Source organism: Poecilia formosa, unplaced genomic scaffold (assembly GCF_000485575.1).
Source record: "Poecilia formosa unplaced genomic scaffold, Poecilia_formosa-5.1.2 Scaffold46, whole genome shotgun sequence".
In the NCBI taxonomy this organism is placed as follows: Eukaryota; Metazoa; Chordata; class Actinopteri; order Cyprinodontiformes; family Poeciliidae; genus Poecilia; species Poecilia formosa.
The window spans coordinates 305,539-332,465 of record NW_006799985.1 but is presented as its reverse complement, the minus strand read 5'-3'; the positions used below and the strand labels follow the sequence as shown (position 1 = coordinate 332,465).

General features: G+C 37.5%; 1 protein-coding gene across 2 annotated transcripts in view; it reads right to left on the bottom strand.

Annotated features, from left to right (window-relative positions):
* The window catches only part of chst8 (carbohydrate (N-acetylgalactosamine 4-0) sulfotransferase 8), a 164,624-nt gene extending 138,205 nt beyond the window's left edge, over positions 1-26,419 (bottom strand). Inside the window, exons 1-2 of one of the 2 annotated variants that reach the window (XM_007552125.2) lie at positions 25,608-26,419; positions 131-324 (exon numbers count right to left, since the gene is read on the bottom strand). In XM_007552125.2, the coding sequence (XP_007552187.1) occupies positions 131-324; positions 25,608-25,633 (220 nt within the window). In that variant the 5' untranslated portion in view covers positions 25,634-26,419. Of the gene's footprint in view, positions 1-130; positions 325-5,704; positions 6,065-25,607 lie in introns of those variants that run through there. The other variant, XM_007552124.2, reaches the window with a different exon arrangement.
* Positions 26,420-26,927: the final 508 nt, after the last annotated feature.

Below are 26,927 nucleotides of genomic sequence, written 5' to 3'. Positions count from 1 at the left end.
GTTTAATCTATCTTTATTAGAAAATCGCATCCAGGTGAGGATAAGCACTCACAAGATTGATTGTGAGTATTCTTCTACAATCATCCTTATCAAACTTTAGCAAAAAAGAAAAAAAGAAGTAGAGACTAACCAGGGCCTTGCTGTAGGAACATCTCTGACAGGATCTCTATGTGAAGGAAGAGAAGTGCAACTCCAACACCAAACAGCAGGATGAACCAAAAGGCACGGGGCATTCTTCTTAGTCGTATCCAAAGGGAATCCATCTCCATCCTTAACTTCATCCACAGCATAATGCGACACAGTATGGTGCGTATGTAATAGGTTCTGGGGAAATATTAAAAAAAGAGAGAAATGATGACTGCTTTTAGATTGTTTTCAGTTTAATCCATCTTTATAACAGTGCAAAATCAAGCAGCAGGCCTAGCAACACAGACCAACTTAAATGTGATAAATAGATTTTCTTCAGCTCATACAATCTTCTTGAAGTTTTTCACATCACAAACACAAATGTTATGGTAATTTGTTGGGATTTCATTAACAAAACATGATGCATAATAACTGCACTGAGGATTGTAGCCTCTGAATATGAGCTCTACCACTGATCCACCTGGTGTCCCCTTCAGTTAGGGAACATAGAGTTTTTCTTCTTTTTTTTGAATTACTATTGACTATATTTAGAAGAAATAAAGCAATTAATAATTGGTTAATTTATTTTCTTATTGTACATTATACAATCATACTAATTCCATGCTTTGACCCTTCTGTGCAAACTATGGCTTTGTCTAAATGATGTGAAGGAGCAAATTTCAAGAAAATTCTACTAAGACTTCTAAGGTTGATAAGATTCAGCATATTTGCTTTCAGGAGTGAAAACAACTAAATGCAACCAGGGTTTTGCACTTCTTGAAGTTAAACTTATTTGTCTGTTTTTCTGTCGTGTTGTACAAAATAAATGTCATATCAAATTTGGAAAATGTTTTGAAATCTTTTCTAATAGTTAAATTTTTTTACATTTCAAACCCTGAAATTACATCTTCGAGATCCACAGATTTCAGTTCAGTTCATTTATTTAGAGACAGTTAAAAACACATGTCACAAAAAGACACTTTGCAAGAAAAAAACAATTTGATTCAGTCACATAGTTTCAATTAACCGTAGTTATCAAACAATGCACTCAAGGTCGTTTTAATATTCAAATTGGTTAAAAGGTTTCCTTTAAGGAAACCTAGCAGAACAAACGCCAGAAACAACAACTTAGTTTTTCCCCCGAAATGAATTTAGCTGGACCAACAGTCAAGCTGCACAATACATACAGACAAATTCGAAGCTCTCAGAAAAGAGTCACAGTATAATTATTTCATAAAGAAGTCACACTTTTTCTTGTTCTCACAAGTGAAAGTGTGAGGGATTAAAGTAGTTATAGATTTCCAATTTGTAGGCAACTCTACAACCTATTTCACTTGCTTTTTACTGACAACACTGCATTTCTATATGAATAATAATGAAGTCAGTCTATAAGAAAACTGTGAGCAAATGCACAACCAGCAAGGTGTGGGTAACAGGAAAAAACAGCAAAAATGGATTTCTCTCTAGTCAGGCATGACTGTCAAGAACCGAAATTGTTGAATTAAAGAAAAGAGAGAAATGTAGGGCTTTCTTTATTTAGTTTGGCTTTTCTTCTCACCATGACAACTACACAAGAGTTTCAGCTCAACCATAATGACCCAAACAAATTGGAAGTAGCTCCAACCAAGTTCACAACAAAAACTCAACCCAGCAGCGTTGCTTGGGAGCTTCTAGCTCGAGGTATTACAGCACTTCACTCGTTCATTAAATCTGTGTTTACGAGACTCACATTGAACTTTTCAAGAAATAAAACACGTCTTGATGTTAAAACTAATAAAACATGATTGCAATAGAAACCTTAAGGAACATACATTTTTTTTCCATATGCGTTTCCATTTGTGGAAACTAAATGTTGTAGTGTGGGAAAAAACCCCACTATGCAGTAGACAAGGTGGGGGTTTTGGGTAAGGTAATGTGAAACATGTGGAAGTTCTATTTTGTGGCTAAGCATTTTACCACATGTGGAATGTTTTCTAATGTTTCACAAATACAAATTATATGGCGTAGCAACAAGTGTTTCACACGTAGTAGTTAGATTGTGTATCTGGATTTAACCTGTGAAAATTGTGGGGGGGAAATGTACAGGTGAAACATGTTTCACATTTTTTCTCAGAACACCAAATTAAGTAGATGCCTGATCACACTGTACAGAGTAGAAAGTGTGTTTGTTTATGATCCTTGGGTGTTTGGTTTTTTTTTTTGTTTTGTTTTTTCATTTGCGTCTGGGTTTCGCTCACTTGTTGTTGTCCATTTATGTTCCACAAGTCTTGCCATATTCAATCTCTCTGTGTTTGACATCGTCAGCAAGGTGTTGACATTTTAGTTCATTTCTTTGTATTTAGTTTTCTACTTTATTCTTCTGTAATGTTATTTGTGCATTTGGATTTATTGTTGTTAGATCTAAGTCTTCTCCCTGGGTTTGTAGTCCATTTTGAGTCTTTGTTCAGCTGCTTTATGTTAATTAGTCTCCCTTCCTCAGTTTCTCTGCTTTCATTCTGTGACATCTATTCCACATTTCTTCTGATAAGCTCATTTGGTTCGTTTGTCATTTTCCACCTCTGCCTATGTATTTAGGCTCATATAATGTTCCTTGCTGTTCCTTCCCCCTGTTATTCTGTCTGAACTCCATGACCTGCTCTTCATACAATTCCCCTGTAAGGTTTCTGTAGCAAACTCTGTTCTGCCACAGTCACCGTCTGCACTTGGGTCTTTCACAAACAGCAACATAAAACTGTCTGATAATTCTCTGTAGTTACTAAGAAAACTGCAGTCTATGTCTGACAGGGGATTGTCTAAGTATTTATTTAGTGAAAGAATAATAATAAAAATAATAATAATCCTAGGATGACACTAAATGTTATATCTTCAATATATTTTCGGAGTGTATACTAAAGCTGATCAATAAAACTGCTCCCATTTTATCATTTTAAATAAAATATGAAACCATACATTTTTACAACTGCACTATCTTCTCTGATGCATTATTAGAAAGCCATGTTTAAGATCCTTTGATTTAAAATGTATTATTTAAGCCAATAAAACAAAAAATAAAAAATCAGAATTTTTATCTGCATACAGCATTTCTGGTCAATATAGTGTTTCAAATTGCAGCAGGTCTTTTTGTTTTCCATAAAAAAGTAGTTTACCCTTTGTTCAACCAGTCACTTGTGAGCCAAGTCAGACAAATGCACCTACGTCGTCTGTCTTTGTTTTACAAAATCACCTTCAGATTATTATTTTTTTTTTTTTCATCTCTGAAAAATCTTTATTGGTTTTAGCAGTCATGCATTTACATTATAATTGTAGCTTTTATTTAGAAGGAAATGATCGCAGGTCCTTGTTAAGATAAGGTGAATGGTTACAGTCATGTGGAATATCTAAAATGCAAACAGCCATTCCTTTCAATCTCAACAGGCATATTAGATCCAACTAAAAACAAACTCCTGCTAATACATCTTCTGCTACTTGAATTTACAATATATATAATCACTTATAACACCTGAACTGATTGATTTCCATATTCCCATTGCTAGATTTTCACCAAGTTTCAATATATTTTTGCTGTCTTTATGATGAGAGATATTCCGTCATGAAAACACGGTAATAATAATAATAATAATAATAATAATAATAATACAGGTAAATTAGTTCTTCTGCTCCCTTCTCCAGCCTTATAAACAATATACTGTCTGAGCAGAAGGAACATCAGCATAACATGAAATGCCATTTTTTATTTTCTTTTGGAAAAAATATTAATACCATAACAACATCATCTCATTCTGGGGAATAAATAAAGAAATCATTCTCCTACGTTCTTTGGTCTAGTGTATTTTTTAAGCATTAAATTGAAGTACAAGGCTAATCAGGATACCGAATGAGTCAAAGAGGAAAAATAATGTCCCTGAAAATGTCCGAGTGTGTAGCTTGATGTGACAGTACATAGGACCTTTCTTAGAAAAAAATATCCAGTAAAGCTGGAGAGATTCAGTTTTCTATACAACAAAAGACACTGACATCAGGGACCATTAAGAACTGCAGATATGGAGATGTAGTTGTTTTCAATATTGCAATGAAAAAAAAAATAGCTGATATTTTATCACAGGTCACTATCATTGTCATGTTATCTGATTGGAAATCAAAGCCATGCATGTTAAAAGTAGCTGTGATTTATGGCAAAGCTGCTCTGTCAATGATAGAGCATGAGGAACAGGCTGTTTCCCGTTTTCCTCCTTGAGCTTTTTTTTTTTGTCAAAGTTTACAAGTCTTTTTTTATAGATTATGCACCCTAGCATAAGTATTTGTTTAAACCAGTCACATAAAGCCCAAAAGAGCAATTACCAGATGTGAAAAATGTCAAGGCTTTTATTTTGAAATTTTCAGTAAGCTTCATTTTAAATTGCCGCACTAATCCAATGTGTAACAGTGGTTTGGTTAATCCAGCTATATAATGCCCAAAACAGCAAGTAGTTCTAAATAGCAGCTGATCTCTCTTCTGTATTAACTGAGAGTTCCTCGATGTTGTAATTCTGACATTCAGCTCTTCCTTCTTCAGTAGGCACCGAGTGTTCCGCCATGTTGTAGTTCTAACCTTCAGTCATTGTAGTTCTAAAGAGAAGCATGGCTCTCTGCCAACTGACAGGCAACTGTCTGCCAACTGTCGTGAAGGAGAGACTTTGAAGCAATCACTTTTTCTGAAAAAAGCAGTCCGAACAACTGCTTCCCGTTCAGGATCCATAAGGCCGATCCAAAACCCGTTTGAAGCAAATGAGAGGGCTATTTGTCGTCTCCGATCCTTCCGAGATTCATATCTGTAGCTCATTCACAATAATAGCAGCGATGAGAGAAAGATGGTGTGCGCTGAGCTCTGAAATTCTGAAAATGAATGGCCGAGAGCCTGACTTTACCCTGTTACATGATTTCGCTCTGAAGCACCTTGACAGAAAACCGTCAGTCGTAGAGAAATTTTGAAAACATTTTACGGGAGCAGGCATGCGTATCAATGTCATGACCGATTTTCATACCAATAGCGCAATTTTTGCAGCCATGAGAGCGATTTCAAAATTATTTTGGGGTCACAAATACACTGTTTCTCACTCTAACGAGCGGCAGTTGGTGTCAGTTACACTCTGCGTTTCGGCAGTCATTTTTCGCTTTTTACATCGCCATCGTTACTCCATCCCCAATAAAAATAATAGCTCACTTCCCGGGATTGAGCCGCACGTTTTGATACCATATTTGTGGGTGGGCAGCGGTACGAGCCGCATTAACGGTATCGGAAGAATAATAAATTATATTTATAATAATAATAAAGAGACATTCTATTGGGTCAGTCACTGCTCTTCCCCATGCATTGCTAAGGCAGGCCCCAATAAGAGTATCATCAGCAACAACAAAAAAAAAAAGAAATCTTAACTTAGTATTGGAATGACGCTAACCAGAGCAACATAAAAACACACACATCAATGATAATAGTTGATTCAGCAAAGAACAATAACAGCTGATAAATAGAAAAGTAAACAACGAAAAAGACTAGAGGAATGTTACGGAAACCAATAAAACACGCTGAGGAGCAGCTTACCGCCCGGCCCTCTGTAAAATCCTCTCTGCAGTCTCATTCAAGGTGGAGAATTTGGTCAGCTTTCTCTCGGCAACATGTTTTGCCATTGTTAACTTTATCACCAAAGCAACACAAAACGTCGCAAAATAGTATGGCAAGAGCGAGATTCTAAGTGCCCCAAAAACATTAAATTCAGCGATACTGATTGGCCAAATGTTTATAATTTTTCCCTAGCCGCCACACAGGAGTGGCTAGTTAGCTTCAATTCTGGGGCGCTAGTCAACAGAGGTAAACTGACGGGAGTCTTTTGGGAAGTTTTCACCGTTGAATAAGAGTTAGTTAGAGGTAAGGTTATGTAAATAATGCAGATTACATTTAGGCACGCATTATTAAGGTAAATATGCAAATACATTATTTAAAAAAAAGTAATGTTATAAATCGTTTTTAGATTCCCTCCTCCCCCCTTCTTCTTCACATAAAGGAGGGCGGCGCCCCCTATGGACCAGCCGTCATTGGGATTTGTGTACACAATTAAAACAAGACCTAGCTCTTTAAATGAAGACATGCTGAGATGCAATAAGCACTTATGCATGCTCGAACGGTACTCATTCTGTGGACAGTTTTGCCCTTTACATTCTAGATGCCCTTTTCAGACTGAAATACCAAGGTAGCATTTTCAAACAGAGCATCACAGACATTGATGGTTTAATGAGATACAGTGCAAGAATGCAACAAGAATAAAGATTATTAGTGCTATAGTTTTACTACCCACATGTAGGCATGGGGTGGTTTTTGTTAATGTGGAGCATGGATTTAAAAGCACTAAAGTCTAAGTTTGTCTTTAAAGGGATACATAAGAAGTGTGGACATGACCAAAATTTACTCAAGTTCCAATGAGACAGAGTAAAACTGTCAGTCAGAAATGATTGTGATCTTTTTATTTTATTATGAAAAAAAATCATAAATCCAGCTGTTTAAAAGTATTTCTGATATCCAAACACAGAGTCCTAGAGAAGCTGATCTGATCATTATTTGTAAACTGATGTTTTGAAGCAAACTTGAACATCCCACTGAGCAGTAGACATGATTTCAACTTGATACTACATGTGTCCCCATGTGCTACCCTGATTTAGACCTACTCTTTCTTTTGTCTAACTCTAAGCCATATTTATTTATTCCGCACAATCAACAAGAACTACAAAGTTTATAAATCAAACAAAAATGCCTGAAAGCATAAACTGAAACTCAGAAATTTTCATTTGATTCATTATGAATTCATTATGAATGACCTAATTTTTTCTTGACTGCGTTTGTGGCATTGCTGTAATACCAGCAAGCTGAGAAAAATAAAAATCTATATCTCACTTTATGTGAGTGCAAAAGATTCTATGAACATGGATAAATAAAAATATTTATATACAGTAGAAACCAGATATGTTGCATGCACTGAATACAAAGACACCGTTATTTAACTGTATAAAAGTTAAATCAGATCAAACTTTTGATTCATGTGAGCCAGAATCGTCAACATTCATAATTAGCAAAATAATGAGAGACGAACATGCCAAAAAATATATTTATTAATGTCTTCAAAATCAGAAGCTTACATACATTTCTTCTGTATTTGGTAGTGTTACCACTGAACTGTCAGAGTGGTCAAATGTTTTGGATTTTCTTCCACAAGGTTCTCAATAGTTTGCTGGAGTTCTGACTTTTTCCTTCTGCCAGAACTGGTGGAACTGAGTCAGGTTTGTGCGCCTCCTCACTCTCAAATGCCATTTCAGATCTGCCCACAAACTCTCAAACAAATTGAGATCAGGGCTTTGTGATAACCATGTCAAAGCATTGACTTTGTTGTTACCACTTTGGCTGTATGGTTGGGGCCATTGTCCATTTGGAAGACGTATTTGTGTTGAAGCTTTAACTTCCTGGCTGATGTCTGAATGTTGCTTCAATATTTCTGCATAATTTTCTTTACTTGCGGTGTCATGGTGACTGGCCTGTACTTGTAAACCATCCACACAAAGATTCACATGCTGAACACTGTAGCCACAGTCTGACAGAAGTGAGACTGCCACATACACCAGCGCCACCGGGCCCTCTGACCACCACCAGGTTAAATGTCTTGCCTAAGGACACAGCAACTGAGAGAGACGGAGTTGGAACCGGCAACCTACCTGTTACAGGATGAACTATCATCAGATGACAGTCATTGTCCCTTTGTACATTTACAAATTGCAATCTGCTGTTTAATTCTCACTGAGTAGCCTTTCATCACACAATTTTAACCAAAACATGTATGATTGGGTTGCCAGGTGAGAGCCTGGGGTCGGCTTGGGGTTGCTACAGAAACATGCAAAAAGTGAATTTTGCATATTACGTCCCCTTTAAAATACATTCACAGGAGTGGCTCCAATTACTCAAATGTGACATCAACATGGGCTTTTCCTCATTCAAAGATATGATTTACAGTCATAGGAAAAACAACACACAGACATCACTGGCAGCAAGGCTGAAAGTTATATCCTTTATCTTCTTGTGCTGCTGGTTCGATGGCTTGTTGCTCTTGTCATATTGTTTCGTTGCTTCTTTACTGAATTATTTTGTTCAATATTTCAAGTGAGACATAGCCTAAAAACACAGATTTGCTTTCATGTAAAAAAAATCATTTGAATAATTGCCTCCCACTAATCATAAATATTTGATCAGTAATTGATACATTATAGAAGACAATTTATGCAAATTCTTCCCCAATCTGTTTGAAGATACAAACTTCAAGACAGTCTTTTTAAAAAATATTTTTTATCTTGAGATTATGTGTCCATTTTCCCTTCACAAAGCCAACAGGCTGTGTTGTCTGTGTAAATCATATTTGCTCTATATTACTTTTAACAAAACTTTTAACATAATATTAAGGCTATGAGATAAGTTTTAGAAATTGTCAGTTTTCTGTAAGTTGGAGTTCTTTGAAGAACAAATCCATAAAATATCATTTGGAAATGGCATTACAATAAAACAATTATTACCCACCAAGTTTAAAGGTTCATCTGTTAAATTTGCACATCAAAACTTGACTTTCAGAGCAATCAAGTGTTGACAAATGTGGCAAATATTTCCCCCGTGCACGTAGATGAGATTTATCTGTTGCTGAACAGTTCAGGTAAAAGCAAAAGAGAAACTACTTGATATGTCAATGTAACTTTTGCCAAAGAAAATCAGACCCTCGGCGTACTATAAGACTGGACAGACATGTACAGCAACATAACAACAAAAAGCACATATAATCTGACAAAAGACATTTGCCTATTAAACATTTAGAGTAGCTCTGTTCTTCACCAGGAATAAAGACACAATCCAGTAATTTAATCTGCATCTATTTTTTCTTAAGATATCTAAATGAGGGCAAGTTATTAGTGTCTGTTTACTATTTCAGTAAAAGCTTTGTTAGACATTTTGCACACAGGTATTTATTGGACTGCCAATCTGTTATAAGTCTGTTTACTGTATTTTTAATCTCTCAGGGTTTCTTCTAGTATCTTTGTATGCTTTTGTGCCATTCTGCCTATTATTATTTTTATTGTTGTCTTATGAATCTCTTCAAGTATTTTCTGCCTTTTTGAACCCCAGCCAACCTTCAAGTCTTCCTTTACTTCCTTTGCTAAAACAACTTCCCAGCTCTGACAAAATCAAGCCAGACTTGGCTCCACTAACCCGAGATGTCATATATTTCACTGGATTCTACCAAAAGGCCCCCTGATTTTTAGATCATTTTTGCATCCTGGTCCTCTAATTTGAGTGGGTTCTGCTGTCCTGGACATGCAGGTACCACAAGCCGCCTCTGCGTCCGTTCCATTTTCATTCTGGCCACCAGCCATCTGTTCAATCCGTAGAGGTTTCTCCATTTCACCACTCCAACCTGCTTCCTGAAAGAGTCCCAAGGGGATCTTTGCTCAGCCAGACTGGTCTACAGCCAGAATGGCCTGTGAACTGTTTTTGCCTGTTGCCACACACTGGCTTCTGACTGGTGTAGCCTATTTTCTTCCCCCTTAGTCTTTAGTTGTTCAGTGGTTTGGACATCATTATAACTAAGCTATGTGACATTAGGTGGTGCAGGCACTAATATGACAAGTTGAGAAGACCTCTCCTGTATTGCATGAACTCATGAGAAATGAGTTGCATGCATTGCTCAGGGGTTATTTTGATTTCTTCTTTCAAACATTGTCTTCGAATACAATGCTTCTATGACTCCGACCTTCAATTCTTTCTATGATTATCATCTTTCCGCTACATTTTTAAATAGAGGTGATCGACCAGGTGATTGTCCAGACAGTTCTTGTAGTTTTATTGTCTTTCTCTGAAACCATCTGCGAGTGTGTGTATAATCAAGCTTACTTCTTAAAAAAAACAACAAAAAAAAACACTACCAATTCATCTTCAAATTGTTGTCAAGAATCAGGATTGTGAAATTCTATCAGAACTACATTTTGGCCTTGTTTGACCGTAGGGAGGGAGTAATATTTAATTGACACACACCTTAAGCAGGATACAATATACTTTTTCTTTTTCTTCTTCTTCTTTCTTCTTCTGTGCATTACCTGTAGTTTAAATGGATAAACTCTCTCTGCCAATCCAGACGTGTAGTTTTCTGATAGCTCCTTAACTGTCTGATTATTCTTTTGAATCCATTAACAGAACTCCTATGAAATGTACCTTATCTTGTCTAGATTTTCTATTCACCACAGGTTTGAGCTTATTGAAGTATAAAAAAGTTTGCAAATATGTCTGTACTCATGTTATAGGCATGTTTTGCAAAAGCAGAATTGTTAAAACCCCTACTTGGTGGTGCAGTTGATACCTGCTTGTCTTGCACCAATGTGGTACTAGATTTCAGTCTGTAGGTTGCAGAAATTCAGAGCTCTTTGCTTGTGTCCATCGTCACATGGTTCTAGTGCGATGCATTAAAAATCTGTCAACTAGCATATAAAGGAGGCAAGAATACTGGCATATTTTAGTGGTCTTCTTGATTTTCCTTGCCTTTTAGTAGCTTTTCTGAACAATACTCTTTACCTGGGTCATTTCACTTTTGAGTTTAGATTTTATGGACTCACTGGTTTTGATTTCTTTGTTTGAGCTAACTGCATTAGTTGGGTTATAACCAATGCCCGGTGTACATTTTCATGTCAATAGGTCTGTGTACCATTTACATTTTGTTTTCAAATTTATTTCCACATACTCCATGTGAGCCTTTAATAAGCTTCTCATCTCGACACTTGAAGCTTGAATATGTTGTGCTCTAAAAGAGTCAATTATTATTTTGGTAGCCTATGTTCTCAGATGTCAGAGATCTGGTCTGCTCTTGGAACAATCTTAATTCTTTACCTGCATCTTATCAACCTCAGTGTGTATTTTTGTTCCCTCTTCCTCTTCTCTTTACTTTATGTCACTTCTTCTCTTATCGGTTACTCTGTCTGACTTGCAAGTTGACTGTTTCTGTTTTGTCTGCCTTTGTTTCAGTGTGTATTCATGCTTATATTTATCTTGTCTGAATCTTGCAGCTGTTAGGTCAGAAACACTTAGCTCTATGTAGGTTGGAACATTTTTTTTCACCTCATATTCAGTTTCCTAATGCACCAACAATTTGTAAAACAGGAAGACCTGTTTTATCTCTGATTTCACTCTAATCATCAGGCACAAGGTAAATAATGCCCTGAAAGTGAATCACATCAGTAAACCATGCTGACGATGGTTTACTGATCGTCAGCATCAGTAAATTCCACGCTTGGAATTCACTATAAGAATTCTCAATTCTTATAGCAGGCAAAGATTCATAACTCAATTTCTTCTGTACATTAAAATGTTGAACTAAATTTAAAACTAAACTGTTAGTGAATTATTAACATTTTATTTCTAGAAGATATAACATTAGAGCATAAGAAGAATCATATCAGCAGTTTGCCATGATACTCTTTAATGTCTGCTGACTACTGAAAAAAATATGAACAGAAATGCTTATGTCTTTATAAATTTTTTATGGATGGCTGTTTTATGAAAATAAACCACATAATTTGCCACATAACATAAATGTTGTTCAGCAATAAAGCTGTTCAGATTGTAACACTGGACATATTTACCATGGTTAAAATTATCTGAGAAATGCTTGAATAAATTAGAAATGTCTTTTACAAATTTCTTTGTTTTGAAAAACGAAAGCTGATGGACAAACTGAGTTTTTTTTTATATCTAATGAAGCTTTTTAGTATTCAGGTTATAACTGCTTCCGGGTTATTTGGGATACGGCAAAACTGATAACGATGATATATATGTTTTACTTGAACATACTTCTCTCTTGGGGTCTGATAAGTGCAGCTGCAGCTGATTGTTTAATAAACCAAGACTCAGCAAGCATGTGACGTGCGTGATGCAAAACACAGAAGGCACCTAACTAGAACTATATGTTGCCATATGTTTATGAAATGTCTTAGTTTAGCATCCCAGGTGACCACCACTGATGTTTAAGTTCATAACTGAGGCTCACTGTAACGCTGCTGTTCCAGTTTGAGAAATGTAAAGGACATTTTGGTATTAATCAGTCAAAGCTTAAACAATGCATTGTATCTTCTAAATATTTATAACAGATAAAAACATTTGTAGAGAAGAGATGACTAATCTCTGATAGGAAAATGAAAAAGACAAATCCCAACTTGATTTTCATGTTTGCATAGTGTGCACACAAGAGACTGATTTCACTCATGCAAACATTGCCTGTAAAGTATGTTTAAAATCTCACATTAGTACAACAAGTACAACAATTTACTTTTTAAATCTTATATTGAATACCAAGGAAAACTGTACTTATGATGTTCTTTGAATACTAAAGGTTAAGTGCCAAATGACAAACAACCTAAGATTAAGATAAAGGCTCACCTTTTTGAAGGAAAACAACTCTGGACATACAGCCAGAGGGCCAATGGAATGATTCTCTATGTCGAAAGCTGATAAAACTTTAAAAAAGGAAAGGTAGTTCTTCACAGTATAATATCTTAAAAAGTTTTTTCTTTCTTAAAAGAGAGGTGTTAAAGAAAATTTTACCAACTACAAATATGTTCCTGCCATTGTCAGATGCTGATTACAACCCTTCAGATAAGTGGTGTGAAGTACTGCAGGTCCTGATGTGAAGCTGTAGACTATTGTTAATGACGGTGCCTACACAATCATACAGAGGTTCATGAAATAATACCATGCGGAATTGTGCTGCATCAAGCACACATTTTCCAGCAGCAAAACTCTTTACAATTGTAGACCACATTTAGATTCATGACATAGCCCCATTCAAGTGAAATGAATAATGCTAATCAGATTCTTTAGTGGAGATTTGGGGTGTTTGCAATCAAGTAAATGTTATATATTTCAGTGATGTGTTGTTTGTCTTACATGGGAAGCCTATAGAGCAGAACTCAGTGAGCAAACTCAAAAAATGAACTCTTCAGTGCCGTTATTGTACAGTTTAATGTAAAGTTTGTGGCTGCAGAAAAAAATATAGATATCCTCTAAAGACACTGGAAAAAGAAACGAAAAAAGGAAAAAAAAGACTGAGAATATGCAAAATAATCTGGATTTTTGCTTAATTGTTAACATTATCCAGACTGTTCCTGTTTGTTTTTATTCAGGATTACTCCACATGTACATTTTGTGTTTTCATTGTAGCTCAGTAAACTTCAAAACAATCAGTTTGTACAAATGAAAATGTGGCCTTAAAAATGAAAAGTAATGAAAAATTAAAAGTATTAGTATTACATTGATTAAAAAAAATACATAGTACACACAACAAAAATAACTGATTCAAGAAATCTTTATACATACAGAATTTACTAACATTTAACACAGGCACATTGATACACATTGATAAAATATTATACTAGAATAACTTTGTTAAGCAAAATTAAGCCATATGTGTTAAAGATGACTGACATTTAAAGGGCTTACAGGGATCTGGGATGAAGCCATAAAGACTCTCACAGAGGGGATATATACTGAGGAGAAATATTTTTTTATTCCAGACAACTAATTAGAGAATTATTATTATCATGTTTTTGACTAAAGAGAGAAAAAAACACCCACACTGTTCTCAGCAACAATTTGGAAAGCCAGGTTCTGTGATGTTAGGTCTATTGGTTTTATCAATATGCTTACACTTTATGTGTGAATGAACTAAAGGCTGAAGTAGTTGACAGCTCTAACTTTAATCTCTGCCACCAATTAAACATATTTGGGACTTTTTAAAGTGATAATTATTTCAGAAACCTCAAATGCACTAAAATCTTTCTTCCCTATCTGTTTTGATTGTGTCCAAATGCCTGAAACTGAATTGACAGAACAAAAAAACAAAAAAAAAACAATGTTAATGCTGGACCTTACTAAGGATGCACTATGCAGATGCTTTGCCCGAACTAATAAAGATTCACTCATCTACGTACCCCATCCTAACACAGTAGTGAACCTTGAATTCCCCACCCTTTATGTAAAAATAAACACAACATTCAGAAACTCATCAAAAGCTAAGATGTAGACAACACTTTAGTGCTTCAAGTTTAAACCAATGTAAGATAATCTTTTAGAAAATCTTACACCGCAGCATAAGAAGCACAGTAACAGCAGCTTCATTGTTAAGGTTGTATTTGCTAATCTGAATTCTAAAGTTTGTTGGGGGTTTTTTCCCAAGCACTCTCACTAAACCTCTGTTTCGTCAGCCTTTTGTTTACAGCTATAAGATAAATGGCCCTTGTCACTTTGTTGCACAGAGATAGGAGAAAATAAGGTTAGTGTGTCTCAGAGAAATATTGACACAACCCAACCCCTTAACGTCACTCTGTGCAAATAACATTTTTAACTATCAAGGATCTGGAGCTGAGTCACTTAAAACTTTTATAGAACACTACCAACATTATTTAATTCTACCAAATACTGCAATAATTACAAATACTGCATTTCGGATATTTTGATGTGTGCTAAAACTAAATAAAAAAATAAAAAAAAATAATTTTACTCACTATGGCCCTGCTATTACTGTTTCTGTTGTGTTTTTAAATCTTCCTCCAACACACTAACAGGTTGTAACTGTCTCTGATAAGTTGTATCAATGTTGTTGACACGGGTACAAACTAATTATGAAAATCTAAATAATACATTTTTCCCCTGCTGATGAATACTGAAGTACATTACATCAAGTATTTTGTCAATAATGGCAGCTTTGATAATCTTCCCTGTCTTCAGTAGACGCCTCAGTACAAACTGAATCTGTAAGATGGTGGCCATAGGAGGGTACGATCGATCTGTTGATTGCGTTAACGGCGACAAACACTCTCCTCATTTGATTTTCTCTGGGCTCCATGCCATCCGTTGCTTGAAAAACATGTTCTGTATCTATCTGCGTATGTGCTTCTGTTATTGCTCAGCGGTAGTAGAGTTGGCATAAGCCTTCCCCCCCTTTCACACATAGATGAACGCATGCATGCACACACACACACACGCACACACACACTTTCTGTCCCTCAGTTTACCCCCTGCCTCTCACATAACAAGATGAACATTTTCACTTTCTCTCCTTACTAAGGATCCCTTCCATTCCACTTCCCTCTAATCCCTCCATGCAAGTGACTCACATTACACCATTCTTCAGTTTAATGCACTTTAATAGCATTAATATCTGCGTTTGCCTCTTCAGCTGCAATAAACACCTCTTTCCAGTTTAAGAAAGCTGCTTAAGAGCAACTGACATATCTTGTGTACCAAAACAGAAACGCACCTCGGGTGAAAAGCAGAATAACTCATTGTAAAAAGAGTAATCTGCTCTTTCTGTACAATGGCACCCACCCACCACAGCATGGCACATAGTGTACAGTAAACAGACACTGAGGGAGATTGGACAAGGAGCAGTCAGCTCCCTGTTGTCCTTCCTACTCACTCTCGATGTGTGGAGGAGGCCTGCAGAAACAGGAAGAACACAAGTCCTTGCCACCTTCTGTGCCACCCGTGTTGCTGCGGCAGTGACAGCCAAGGTCAGCTCAGGAATGACAGAGGGTTTTTGCATGGAGATAAGGCTCTCACAAACATCCAAGCCACAGTGCCACTTTTTGAAGGAAAGAGAATCCTGCACCTGAATTATTCATAGGGGTCTCCCCCACCCTAAATAACAGCCGGCAAGCATTGTTTGACATCCCGAATGAATAATTAAGGACTGACCTTTTGTTCGCATTAGAGGTGATGGGCTGAACCGCTAGACTTTGTGGAAGAGGCTAGTGGATGATGTGCTGTGTACAAGAAATATGAATTCTTTGCAATAAAATCAGCCCGTCTCTTGTGCACAAACAATGACGCTAAAAAAAGAAAGACGCCATATCCCTGTGGAATGCAATAAGACACGATGAAATCTCTGCTGATTGCACCGAAAGAACTGCCTGAAGTGTCTCTTTTTCACTACTTGCATGTTCTTCTGAGAGTTTTACTGTACTTTGTTCATGACACATCAGAGGTATTGTGATTACACCATTAAAACATTGCATGTACCAGAAAGGATGTTAAGGAAAAAAAATAAAATACAGTCCCAGGTACCGATTGTCAAAACTCTACTCAGCCAAACAGGTTCCTATAAAAATACGCTGTATTCAGAATTTGAAGTTGATGGTAATAGGACATTGAATTATTTTATTTTATTTTTTTTTGTCATTGTCATGCATTTTATCCAAGGTCTGGTCATGGTAGTAGCAAGTCTAGGAGAGAAACCAGCAACTTTCTGTTACTTTTTCTAGGTAACTTCAAAGCGAACAAAAAGTGATACGGCACAGTCTGTCCAGCAAGTTCTCAGTCGGTACCAGTGTCTCCTCCCAGTAGGACATGCCCTGAGAACCTCCAGAGATTGGCAGCAGAGGTCAGACGCCTGAACCACCTAATTCCTTTTGATGCAGAGGAGCAGTGGCCCTACTCTCAACTTCTCCTGGAAGAGAGAGTTCCTCAACTTATCTCAACAGCTTAGCTCAGCCACCCGACGGAGGGAGCTCATTTGAGGAGCTTATATTCAGCGTCTCTTTATTCTGGTCACAGTCCATATTTCATGGCAATATGTGAGGCTTGGAAAGTGGATCAACTAATAAATCAAGAAATTCACTTTTGGCTAAGCTCTTTCTTAACCATGATAATGGCAGAGGAAATCACCATCCATCTGTACATTTCCTCTCTGTTCCATTCATCAACAAATTAAAGATACTAGAATTTCTCCACTTGAGTCATGAAACCAGAGCACAACTTGAGATCCTGTCCATGAACACCTCAAACATTCTCGGTGAGAAGAAGCAGCCTTGATGAAGTTCAGTGAAATGTGGGGAGAAGCTTGACATTGTGATCACAAGTCTTTCTTTGGATATTCAAGACCTTACCTTAAAATCCACCTATGTATGACGTACTCCAGAAGCACGTCCTTGGAAATACTTTGAGGGTTACAGTCATAACATTTTCCAGAGCTACATAACATTTGTAGAAAAGACAAGCAAACTCCCATGAACAATTCTGTTAAGATGTGGTTCACTGTTCCTGAGTCAGGAAAAATGCCACACTGCTCCTCATGAATACAAGTTTGGTCCTTTGGCCTGAGCCTACTTTGCAACATCCTGGAGAAACCTTTCCCAGGGAGAGTTGTTTTAATAATGTCACTTATTGCATTTAAACTTTATAGCATTTGGTGAAGACTTTACAAAAATCTTCTCCAAAATGCCAACCAATAAAACAAACAAATAAAACAGTCATTCCTCATAAGTTCAACTTAAGAACAACTTGTCACAACTCTGAAAACTGAATGCTTTTTGCCCCTGACCCCTAAACATTGTTCAAACTAGTTTAAATTTAACATCAACTAATAAGATGTTTAGATGCTAGTCTGCTCTGATTACCCTCTCTTATTAATATCCATTGTTATCAAATATTTTGAACTGCAAAGACCCGCTATTACTTTAAATCTGCACAACATTCTGCTTCCACACAGATGGCATATGGGCAAGCTTAACACTTTCCATTTCGGTTTTATTACAGCTTCACTGGCCCACAGTAAAAATATTGGCTTAATTCCAAATGGTGCTACTTTTGTTTATAGTGTAAGCAACTCTTCCCAGCTTTTCCAGATAACAGACGGATAAACACATCTTTGTAAAGAACAGCCTCTGTGGTCTCACCAGGTCTTAACATGCTTTTATCTCTCTGTTTATCTCATCTCTTTTTCAACCATTAGCAGCTATTGCACTGCTGGTAAAAACTTGCCACCATGTTATGAGATAAATGTCTACATCAGTCTGCTTCAAAGTGCTCAACTAAAATGTGGCCTTTAAGTTAAGAAAAATTGTCAATAATTTAAGTGGTTTTAATTTAAACTAGCTGTTACTATGTGTCCAGCGTCCTGTGGGACATGCTCTGAAATAGTAACACCTTTCTAGTATCTGAGACAAATTTAGAGACTTTTCTGATGTTAATGGGACTTTTCATTTTTACTTTTTCAATTGAACAGCATCTCCCTCATATCAACGACATCTTGCTGTCTATGCACAACGGTCCTTCACAGCTGCGCTCACAGCAATTTGCATCCAGATTGTAAATTCATCATCTACCTGTTTCAAGAATTTGCATTGACTGCTGCGTCTATGTAGTTGCCACACGCCAATATTGACGTCAGCAGAGCATACAGTCAGATCACCAGGATAAAAAGGAAGCTTACAAACTGAATGAACTTGTAGAATATCATTTCCATCCAATTTGTACTACGGGCCTATCCAAACAAACAAAACTAGTCTGTGGTGTGATCTACAAATGCAGAAACTAGTCAAAAAAATGCCTACAAGCAGACTGTTTTCTGAATTGAATGACTGTTTTTTTTTTTTTTTTTTTTTTATATCTGTTTTAAAATACATGGGATGTGTAACCACGGCCGAAAGCTGTCTGGTGAGGTTTGCCTTGAGCACCAACTGCCTAATCACCTTTTTCTCCTTTAGCTTTGTGACACATCAGCTGACTGTTCACTTCAGACGGCTCCCTTAATTGCTTTGCCATAAGATCTCGCTCTCCTTCTGTCTCTGTGTGAGAGTGCGTGTGTGTTGGGAGGTTTGAGAATAAGAAAAACAATGAACTAGAACAACTAGGGTAGACACTAGCTATTGTGTCACATTGCAGATGACAGCTTTTCCTGTTGTCTGTTTGTGGTGCATTTGGATTGTTAATTTTGATTACATTCACCTTATTCTGATGCTTTGTTTGAATCATGTGCACATTGTCCAGACTGGCGTTGTAGATTGAAACAAATGTAGATTGAAACATCTACAAATATTATGCGTTTCACAGTTTGAATATGGTAATGTAATCCTAGAAAATTAATTGTTCAAAGACTGACAATGGACTCTAATAATGAGTACCTGCATATTTATCTGCCTCATCAATTCCAAAACTTAGACCTATACTGGTCCACTGAATCTCCTCTTGTTGGTCACTTTTGGTGATCCAAAGCTCAGATAAAGGAGCAGGGTTGGGAACTGTCAAATTTACAGAGTTTATTTGCCATATTGAATGTGACTAGGGTTTCTTTTATTGTGTGATATACTCTCTTCTACATCATCATTCACAGTTATTTACACATGGAAAATTATGCAAACTAGATGGCAACGTTATTAAAGAATTCTCATGACTTTTAAGAAAATACTGCTTTATACAGATCCCCGGTGCATCCCATAGCAAACACAGAGAGATTGACAGACAACCACTAATGCACACAATCAGTCAGTTAATGTGTCTGTGGTTAGAGAAACTCCAGCACCCAGACAGGCCATTCAGTGACAGAACACAATGACTCTACAAAGAAAGGCCTCTCCTGAGATCATGTTTCTGTGTGGTGCTCACAATCAAAGCTTATTCAAAAGAGTATTAAACTTAACAATTAAAGAAAACATGGTGAAGCTCCTTGGTTAACACCAAGAAGCAGCTGTTAAACACAATTAGCTTCCCTCTTGTAGTCCCATGACTCTCACTGGTTTCATACCGAAATTGATTTAGTCTAGTCTTCAGGCTAAATGTCTGAGCAATGGGTTGTTCTAACTGGATTATGCTATCCATAATGAACGGTGGTGCAAACAATAACAATGTTTGACTAGATGTAAGGTATTCTGTAATTTTTCAAACCAAAACTATGTTTAGTCCTACCACCATGTAATCAACACTGCTGTAGTTTTCATTCTAACAAGTTAGAGTCCCATGGCCAATTTCCCTTTATTTGGTTGAAGGTGGGCAATGTTGCTATTTTCAGTCAGCAACCTATTGACTTTCAAACTGTGCGGCAGGAAATATTTACTCTTTTATGCAGTTCTTAGTCACTATGCAATGATTCATAGACAATGCCTGTCCTGAACAAAACTTGAAATTGCTAAGAAATAAACTTTAAAGGTTCCTGTACTTCTCAGTACTCCTGCTGTTACAACCTAAAATTCAACTTAGTATCAAATCAGCACTTTGCTATGTTGAACTGCTTGTCTGATGTGTTTTCAGAACAGTCTAGTATCAAATAAACATGTGATGTCTTCAGAGTATTAGGTAGAAAAGGCAATTAAAGTTTTCAAATTACCTGGAGACCAATGAAAGCAATGGCTTTGTCTTAGTTTCCAGGGTAACTACAAGAATAATAATAAAAAAAAATCCCAGATGATGCAAACACTAAACCCGAGCAACAATTTTCATGTTATTTTCCTTTTATTTGTTTTATGAGGTTGAATAACAAAACAAATAAGGTTTTTTGCTTTCCAGACAATATTTTTCCCTGACAAAATGTTAAATATGTACTGATCTTTCATCTATATCACTCTTCATTATGGATTTGATGTCATGTAAAAAATAAGGTTCTGATCATGTACTGTACATTTTGACATTTTAGCTTCAATATAACAGTGTGACTTGACACCATGTTGTCTTTAAGTTCTTTGCAAAGGTTTTCCACATGTTGCCACATTCTAACAAAAATATTTCATGTCACACATGACAAATGCAAAGTAGTGCACAAATGTCAAGTGGAATGAAAAAATATGTATTTTCTACACATAAAAACAGTGAAAGGCCTGGTGTGGGTTTGTCCTTGCCACTCTTTCATTAAGGGCTGTGGTGTGCCCTTCATGACTTCTCCAAAGTCATGAAGGGCATTTTTTTATTCTATAAAACAAAATCACAACTGCATTTTTACTGAGGTTAAATTGCATGTAAGTGAACTCTATTTGTGACTTCACAAAGTGATTAATTGAACTTGATTGTTTTTAAGTATATCACACTGGGTTGACTACACATACATACCACACTTTCCATATGTACATATTTGTAAAAAAAAACAAACAAATATATCCTTCTATTTTACAATTATACACTGATTTGTAATGGTCTATCACCTAATGGTGTGGCACTGTAAAGCAGCAAAATCAAAAAAATGAATTGACAGCATGAATACTCCTGCAAGACATTGACTGTTTTGAGCCTTTGAAAAACAGCACTTTTACAATACAATGGATGTAATAGTTAATCAAAAGTTGTATTACCATGTCTTAGGTAAATTAAACAAGCACACACCAGTTGTCTATACCTGTTTATTTCTGATCAGGGTTGCACAGGAACGGGTCCATATCTCCTGTGGTCACTGGGCAAGAGGCAGGTTTACTCTGGACAGGTTGCCAGTGCATCACAGGACAGCACAAAAACATGCTGTACAAATAACCATGCACACGTGCAATGCTAATTTTGGTAATATAAAGATGCCAATTGAGTTAATGTGCATGTTTTTGGTTTGTGAGAGGAAGCCAGAATATCTGGAGACAAAATAGCTGGGAAAACATCTAAAATCCACAGCAAAAGGTTTTAAACTCAGGACCTTCATATTACAAGGCAAGTCATAAACCCTGCAGAAATTTTGCCAAAATTTGCTCAAGGCCATTTTGAAAGATTAAAAGAAAGTTTGACTCCTTTGAGGCAAAATGCACCAGCTGAGGAAAGAATTTTGAACACCATGGTGAATATTAAAACCTGACACACATCTAATTTCAGCTGAGATCCTATTTAGAAGACTCCAGATCAGCACCTGCTGAACTGGAGTCTTCTTTATGAGTTATGGCTCAACATCAAAGCATATTAACTATAAAACAGTAACACATGTTGCTACGTTGTATAGCTAATGTGTTTTGATGTCAAGCAATAAATTCTCAATAAAGATGCCACAGGGTGAACAACATGTGCAGACAGTCTATTGATCCGGTCTCCTTTCAGGGCATCCCACACACACACACACACACACACGCACACACACACACACACACGCACACACACACACACACGCAAAATTTCACTTAAGAACAGAGCAACAAAGAATCTTTCCGATTTCTTAAAATTTACTTTTTCTTATAATCAATGTAACACCAACACTCAATTGGATCTAACATTTTCATTGAAGTAGGAGCTGTGGCTCTTTCTCACTGTGAGAAAGGAAACCAAAGCTGCAGTACACTCACAGTGACACGCTCATGGGGAGAGCCACTCAGAGGCAAGCACTGATTCCTAGTTGAAAGTGTTTAGGGGGAGAGACTAGGCAACATAGACAGACCATATTTATAGCCAGGGAAAGAAATAATTCATTGTGATCAAAGTGCAGATCATGCTCCATTCCATCACAGAGCAGATGTGGCAGAATGAAAAGAGCTTTCTTTCTTCTCCACCTGCTCTCTAGTGGCTTCCCAAATGGTAACAGTGAGGCAACTTTATCTGTGTGAAGCCTCTGTGTGTTCTCCGCTTGCTCTCAGGTGGCTTCACTTTAGACGCCTCAAAGTGGTAACAAGAAGCAATAAAATAAGCGTGAGAAAAAGCCTCCCACACGCAACATGTCTTTAACATCAGTGTGATGACTGAATATCAGAGTATGACCCTGCAGCAGGACGGTGGTGAAACCAAAGTGCTTAGATTTGAAGCAGATAGCCCAGAACAAAAAAGAAGTATGTGCAAAGAGGTTGGTAAGGTCGAAGCTTCCAGAATACATAAAAGGAGGCTTAATGTTAAATGTGTACTTTGCACAGGTGCAACTGTAGCAGGTAACACCAAAGGCAACAAAGTGACCAAGCAAATCCTAGGACATCTGTTTTCTCCTCCTCACTTATTTGACTTTGTTCCCTCCCTTCTCACACAAAATTTCCCACACAATTTTATTCCTTTGCTTTGCTTTTCCTCCAGTGTTTCCTCTCCCTCTCTCTCTGCAAACACGCACCAGCAGACACACGCAGAACTGCGTCTTCCAGTTTCATTTCTCTCTTTCCCTTTCCCTCCCACATGCAAACATTCACACATGCCTGTTTCTTTCTCTTTTTTATTGCCTGTGTTTGACGGTTTTTACTTTCCTGTCGCTTCCTTCAGCATCCACACACTGCAGAAGTTGCCCTTCATCTTCTCTTTCATTTCTTCCTCCTCCCACACTTCTCCTATCACTACTTTCATGCAGTGGAACCCGTACAGAGGCGCCTGTATCATTCGCTCTCGTATTCTCTTCCTGCCCAATCACTCCCTAAACGTGCTCGCACTCTCTTCCTTCTCTCCAGTTTCTTCCTCTCTTCTCTCATCCTCTCTCCCTCCCACATCCACGTGCGCACACAAGCAAACGACACCGGCCGTCCAGCTTCCCGGACTCCCAGCTGGGCTTGGACAGCCCTCTTCCTCTGGCCTTTCTGGGCCATCTGGAGTGCAATGTCCCCGCTCTGCTGGTCTCCTGCCAGCAGCCGAGCCTCCCGGGGATGAACGCACCATCTTCAAGCGCAATTTGTACGCGTCAAAGCTCTGCTGTGTGTCCGGTGACCCATCTGAGAGAAGTCATTGAGTCCTGAATTTCCCTCCTCAAAGGAGCCTCATTCTGCTTTGATGACACCTGCACTCTGTGTCCAACTGCGAGGACAATGGCACAGTAATTGATTAAAGCTGCTGGGCAGCCTTATTAGCAGTTATGTTTATGGTCATGTTGATAAGTTGTCCTTGCATAAAGAGGGAATGTCACAATCTGGCTCAAAAGTCAACCATTGGGAAAAATACGCCATTCACCTGCATAGAACTGAACGTTTGGTAGGTTTAACGGAGAATGCAACATTCTCAGTTGAATTTTTTTGGTCAGAGTAGAAAAGGTGTGTGGAAACAAGGCAGCCTACAGACATGGCTGAGTTACATCAGTTAAATCAGGAAGACTGAACCAGAACTCCAGCAAGCTAAAGCAAATTCAAAATATTTCCCCATCACATTGTTTAAAACGCACCGTTTCTGCTATTAGTTTTCTCCGTCTGTGGAGCAACGAGTAGCACAGTGCTGCTCTCCAGCACCTGTTGCTGGGTAAAAAGAATGCTACTTCTACCCTTTTCCTACATTACTCAAACAACAACAACAAAAAAACAATTTAGTTCCATTTTCACAAGATAACAAAGGATGTCAGTAAATGCTTTGTGTAACTTTCCTTAAGCTTGTTTTATAAATAATTAAGAAATCTTTATTTACCATTTCATTGAAGATCCTCTTTGGTAACAGAGGAACATTTCACTGCACTCATGTACATTCAGTTATCTACTACTCTATGAATGATACAGCTGTCATTTGCTCTGCTATCTAAACTGTTCAGCACTGTTTATTCTTTTGATTCAAACTTCTAAGTCCTATTCAAAAACTTCTCATTCAGTTATTTAATGTGTGTTTTTCTTATTAATCTATTTTACTTTTAGGTGACCTAACCTGAAAGACTACCGGTGAACATTTTTCCTTTCAGCCTAAACCTGCAGCTCAATGCGATATCAAAGAAAGAGTGTGATGACAAAGAAATCGGCAATAAAGATTCACCAGTCTCTCTTGATACTGATGTCTTTTAGGTCTGACCTGCCAATTACATTTGTCCTGTTGATATGAATAAAAACAAAACAGATTATGCATGACATTCTGTATATCTTTATGTTATTTTGAGAAATTATTGATGCTGCTATGAAATAAAAAGCCAATTAAATCACAATTCAAATGGAGCCAAAAAACAAACAAACAAACAAACAAAAAACCCAGGAACATTAGATTCACTGACAGCAATGTATGCACTTTAAGTTGCATCTATTTGGGCGATGTTAGAGGTTGAAGTATTGTGTTTAGTTTTAAAGCATGTGATAAATAGGGAAAAAAAAAACTGTTTTAATTCTCAGCTTTTGACCTACCAACCTCCTACCCCTGACGGATTGATGCAGCTCTAATTAGTGACTGTGGAACAAATTGATCAACTTCATCTCAATGAGATTTTTTTCCAAATCTACTAGCGGTTTGCAAGTTGGACACAATACGGCACAAAATGTTGTGCCAGGTGGATGTGAGTAACATGAAGTTTTTAGGTCGCAGAGACCAACGATGCACCGGGTTTCCTCCTTTACCAATCCAAATAAAGAACACTCAACTGTTCATAATGTTCTTTGTGTAGCAATGATGGATGGAACTAATAAAACATTTAAAGTTTCCCCAACTTATTAACTCTAAGCTTACTGTACCAATCAACTAGACTCATTGATATTTAAGAAAGGAGATTTTTTTTTTAAAAAAAAAAAAGGTTAAATTCTAAATTATGAAAAGTAAAAAAAAAGAAGAAAGAAATTAAATAAAGGCAAAACAAATTGCATTTCTGTGGGTCAAAAGGCTATGAAGTATTCAGGAGAGAAACTTTGTCAATCTATTGGTTAAAACTTGAATGAAGGCAAAGCACAGGTAACAGACACACTCGGAATCACATAGTTTTAGCCTACATTGGCTCTAACACCGCGTATTAGCTGTTAAAACTGTTAATCTCCGTTTCTTACACTCCAAAGCACATTACTGGACTCACCTAATCAAAGCTCCAACATCTACCATGACGCTGGGGAACAAAGTGAGACTGTCTCTCCTCTTCTTCACTAGTTGATCAGCCGAGCCCACCCGTTTCAGCACCACGGAAAGCGCGTCCTTTCCTCGTTGGGTCCCTGCGGGGCGGGAGATGGTGCAAGTTTACCTACACAGCCCGGTGCTGCTGCAAACAAACGCGTCGACGCACGTCTTCTCCAAGTTTGATGCCTCCCCGTGAATTCTCTGACATGCCTCGCCCGATGCTCCTCGGTGGCTTTCAGGATGAGCGCGGCCAATCACAATCCCTGGCTCGCTCGCTCTTTTTACTCTCACATCTCTGCGCATCCCAAGCCGCGGAGAGTCTCCGAGGACCGGCGCCTGCTGTCTCGCCTCCGGGCGGGGACGCTTGCAGAAACAAGTGACTTTACAGGAGCGGCTTCTCCGGCTACTGATGGCAACCCATCTTCACTTTGCGGGGCTCCTCTTTGTCTTCACGACGATGGAGACACTGATAGAAAAAAAAAAAGAAGAAAAAAAAAAAAAGAAAAAGATGGGAGTTGCGAATTTCCTCTCGCACATCGACTGGCTGTAGAGGAGCGGAGCAGCGGGAGCAGGAGGAGTGTCTTCTAATAAAGACTCTTCTAATACGGACAGTCAGCGCTCCGTGTTTTATTAATGTTCCGACAGGCATTTTGTCCAAATGACAGAAACAATGGCGCTCTACGAGATTTAAATGTTATGTGCGCTGCAATAACTTAACTGTCTCATGTTTTACAGACATACAAAAAGTCTGTTGGTTTATTATGAGATTGGTTTAATGTGAACTTTTATGTTTAAACACTTAAAGAGAGGATCAAATAGTTCATATAATTTAACTCTTCACAGAAAACCAAATTTTTAACATATTAAATCTTAAAGATGAGTAGATTTCTTGTACAATACCCACTTTTGGAAATCTTTCCTAAAAAAATTATGGAGTTGCAACTGAAAAATCTCAGTCACAAAATGCACATGAATTTATATTTATTTGGCATTTCTTTTGCAGAAATTCATTACAGGCAAGACTCGATGCATAATTATGGAAAATTAATTCTTCAGTTCTTTTGTGTAAGTGGAAAAGGCAACTATTTGGTTCTTATTTTCTTTATAGATCTTATCATGATTTTTAAACAAAATGTTTTCTTCTCATAGAAGATAAGAAAATTGGCGTCAGAGTTTATGTAGTTCACTCATTTTCCCTTCTGTACAACACCACCGATTACCCCAATTACCCCAGTCCCGTTACGCCCAGGGCCGTGCAGAGACCACGAAAGGGGCAGGTGCT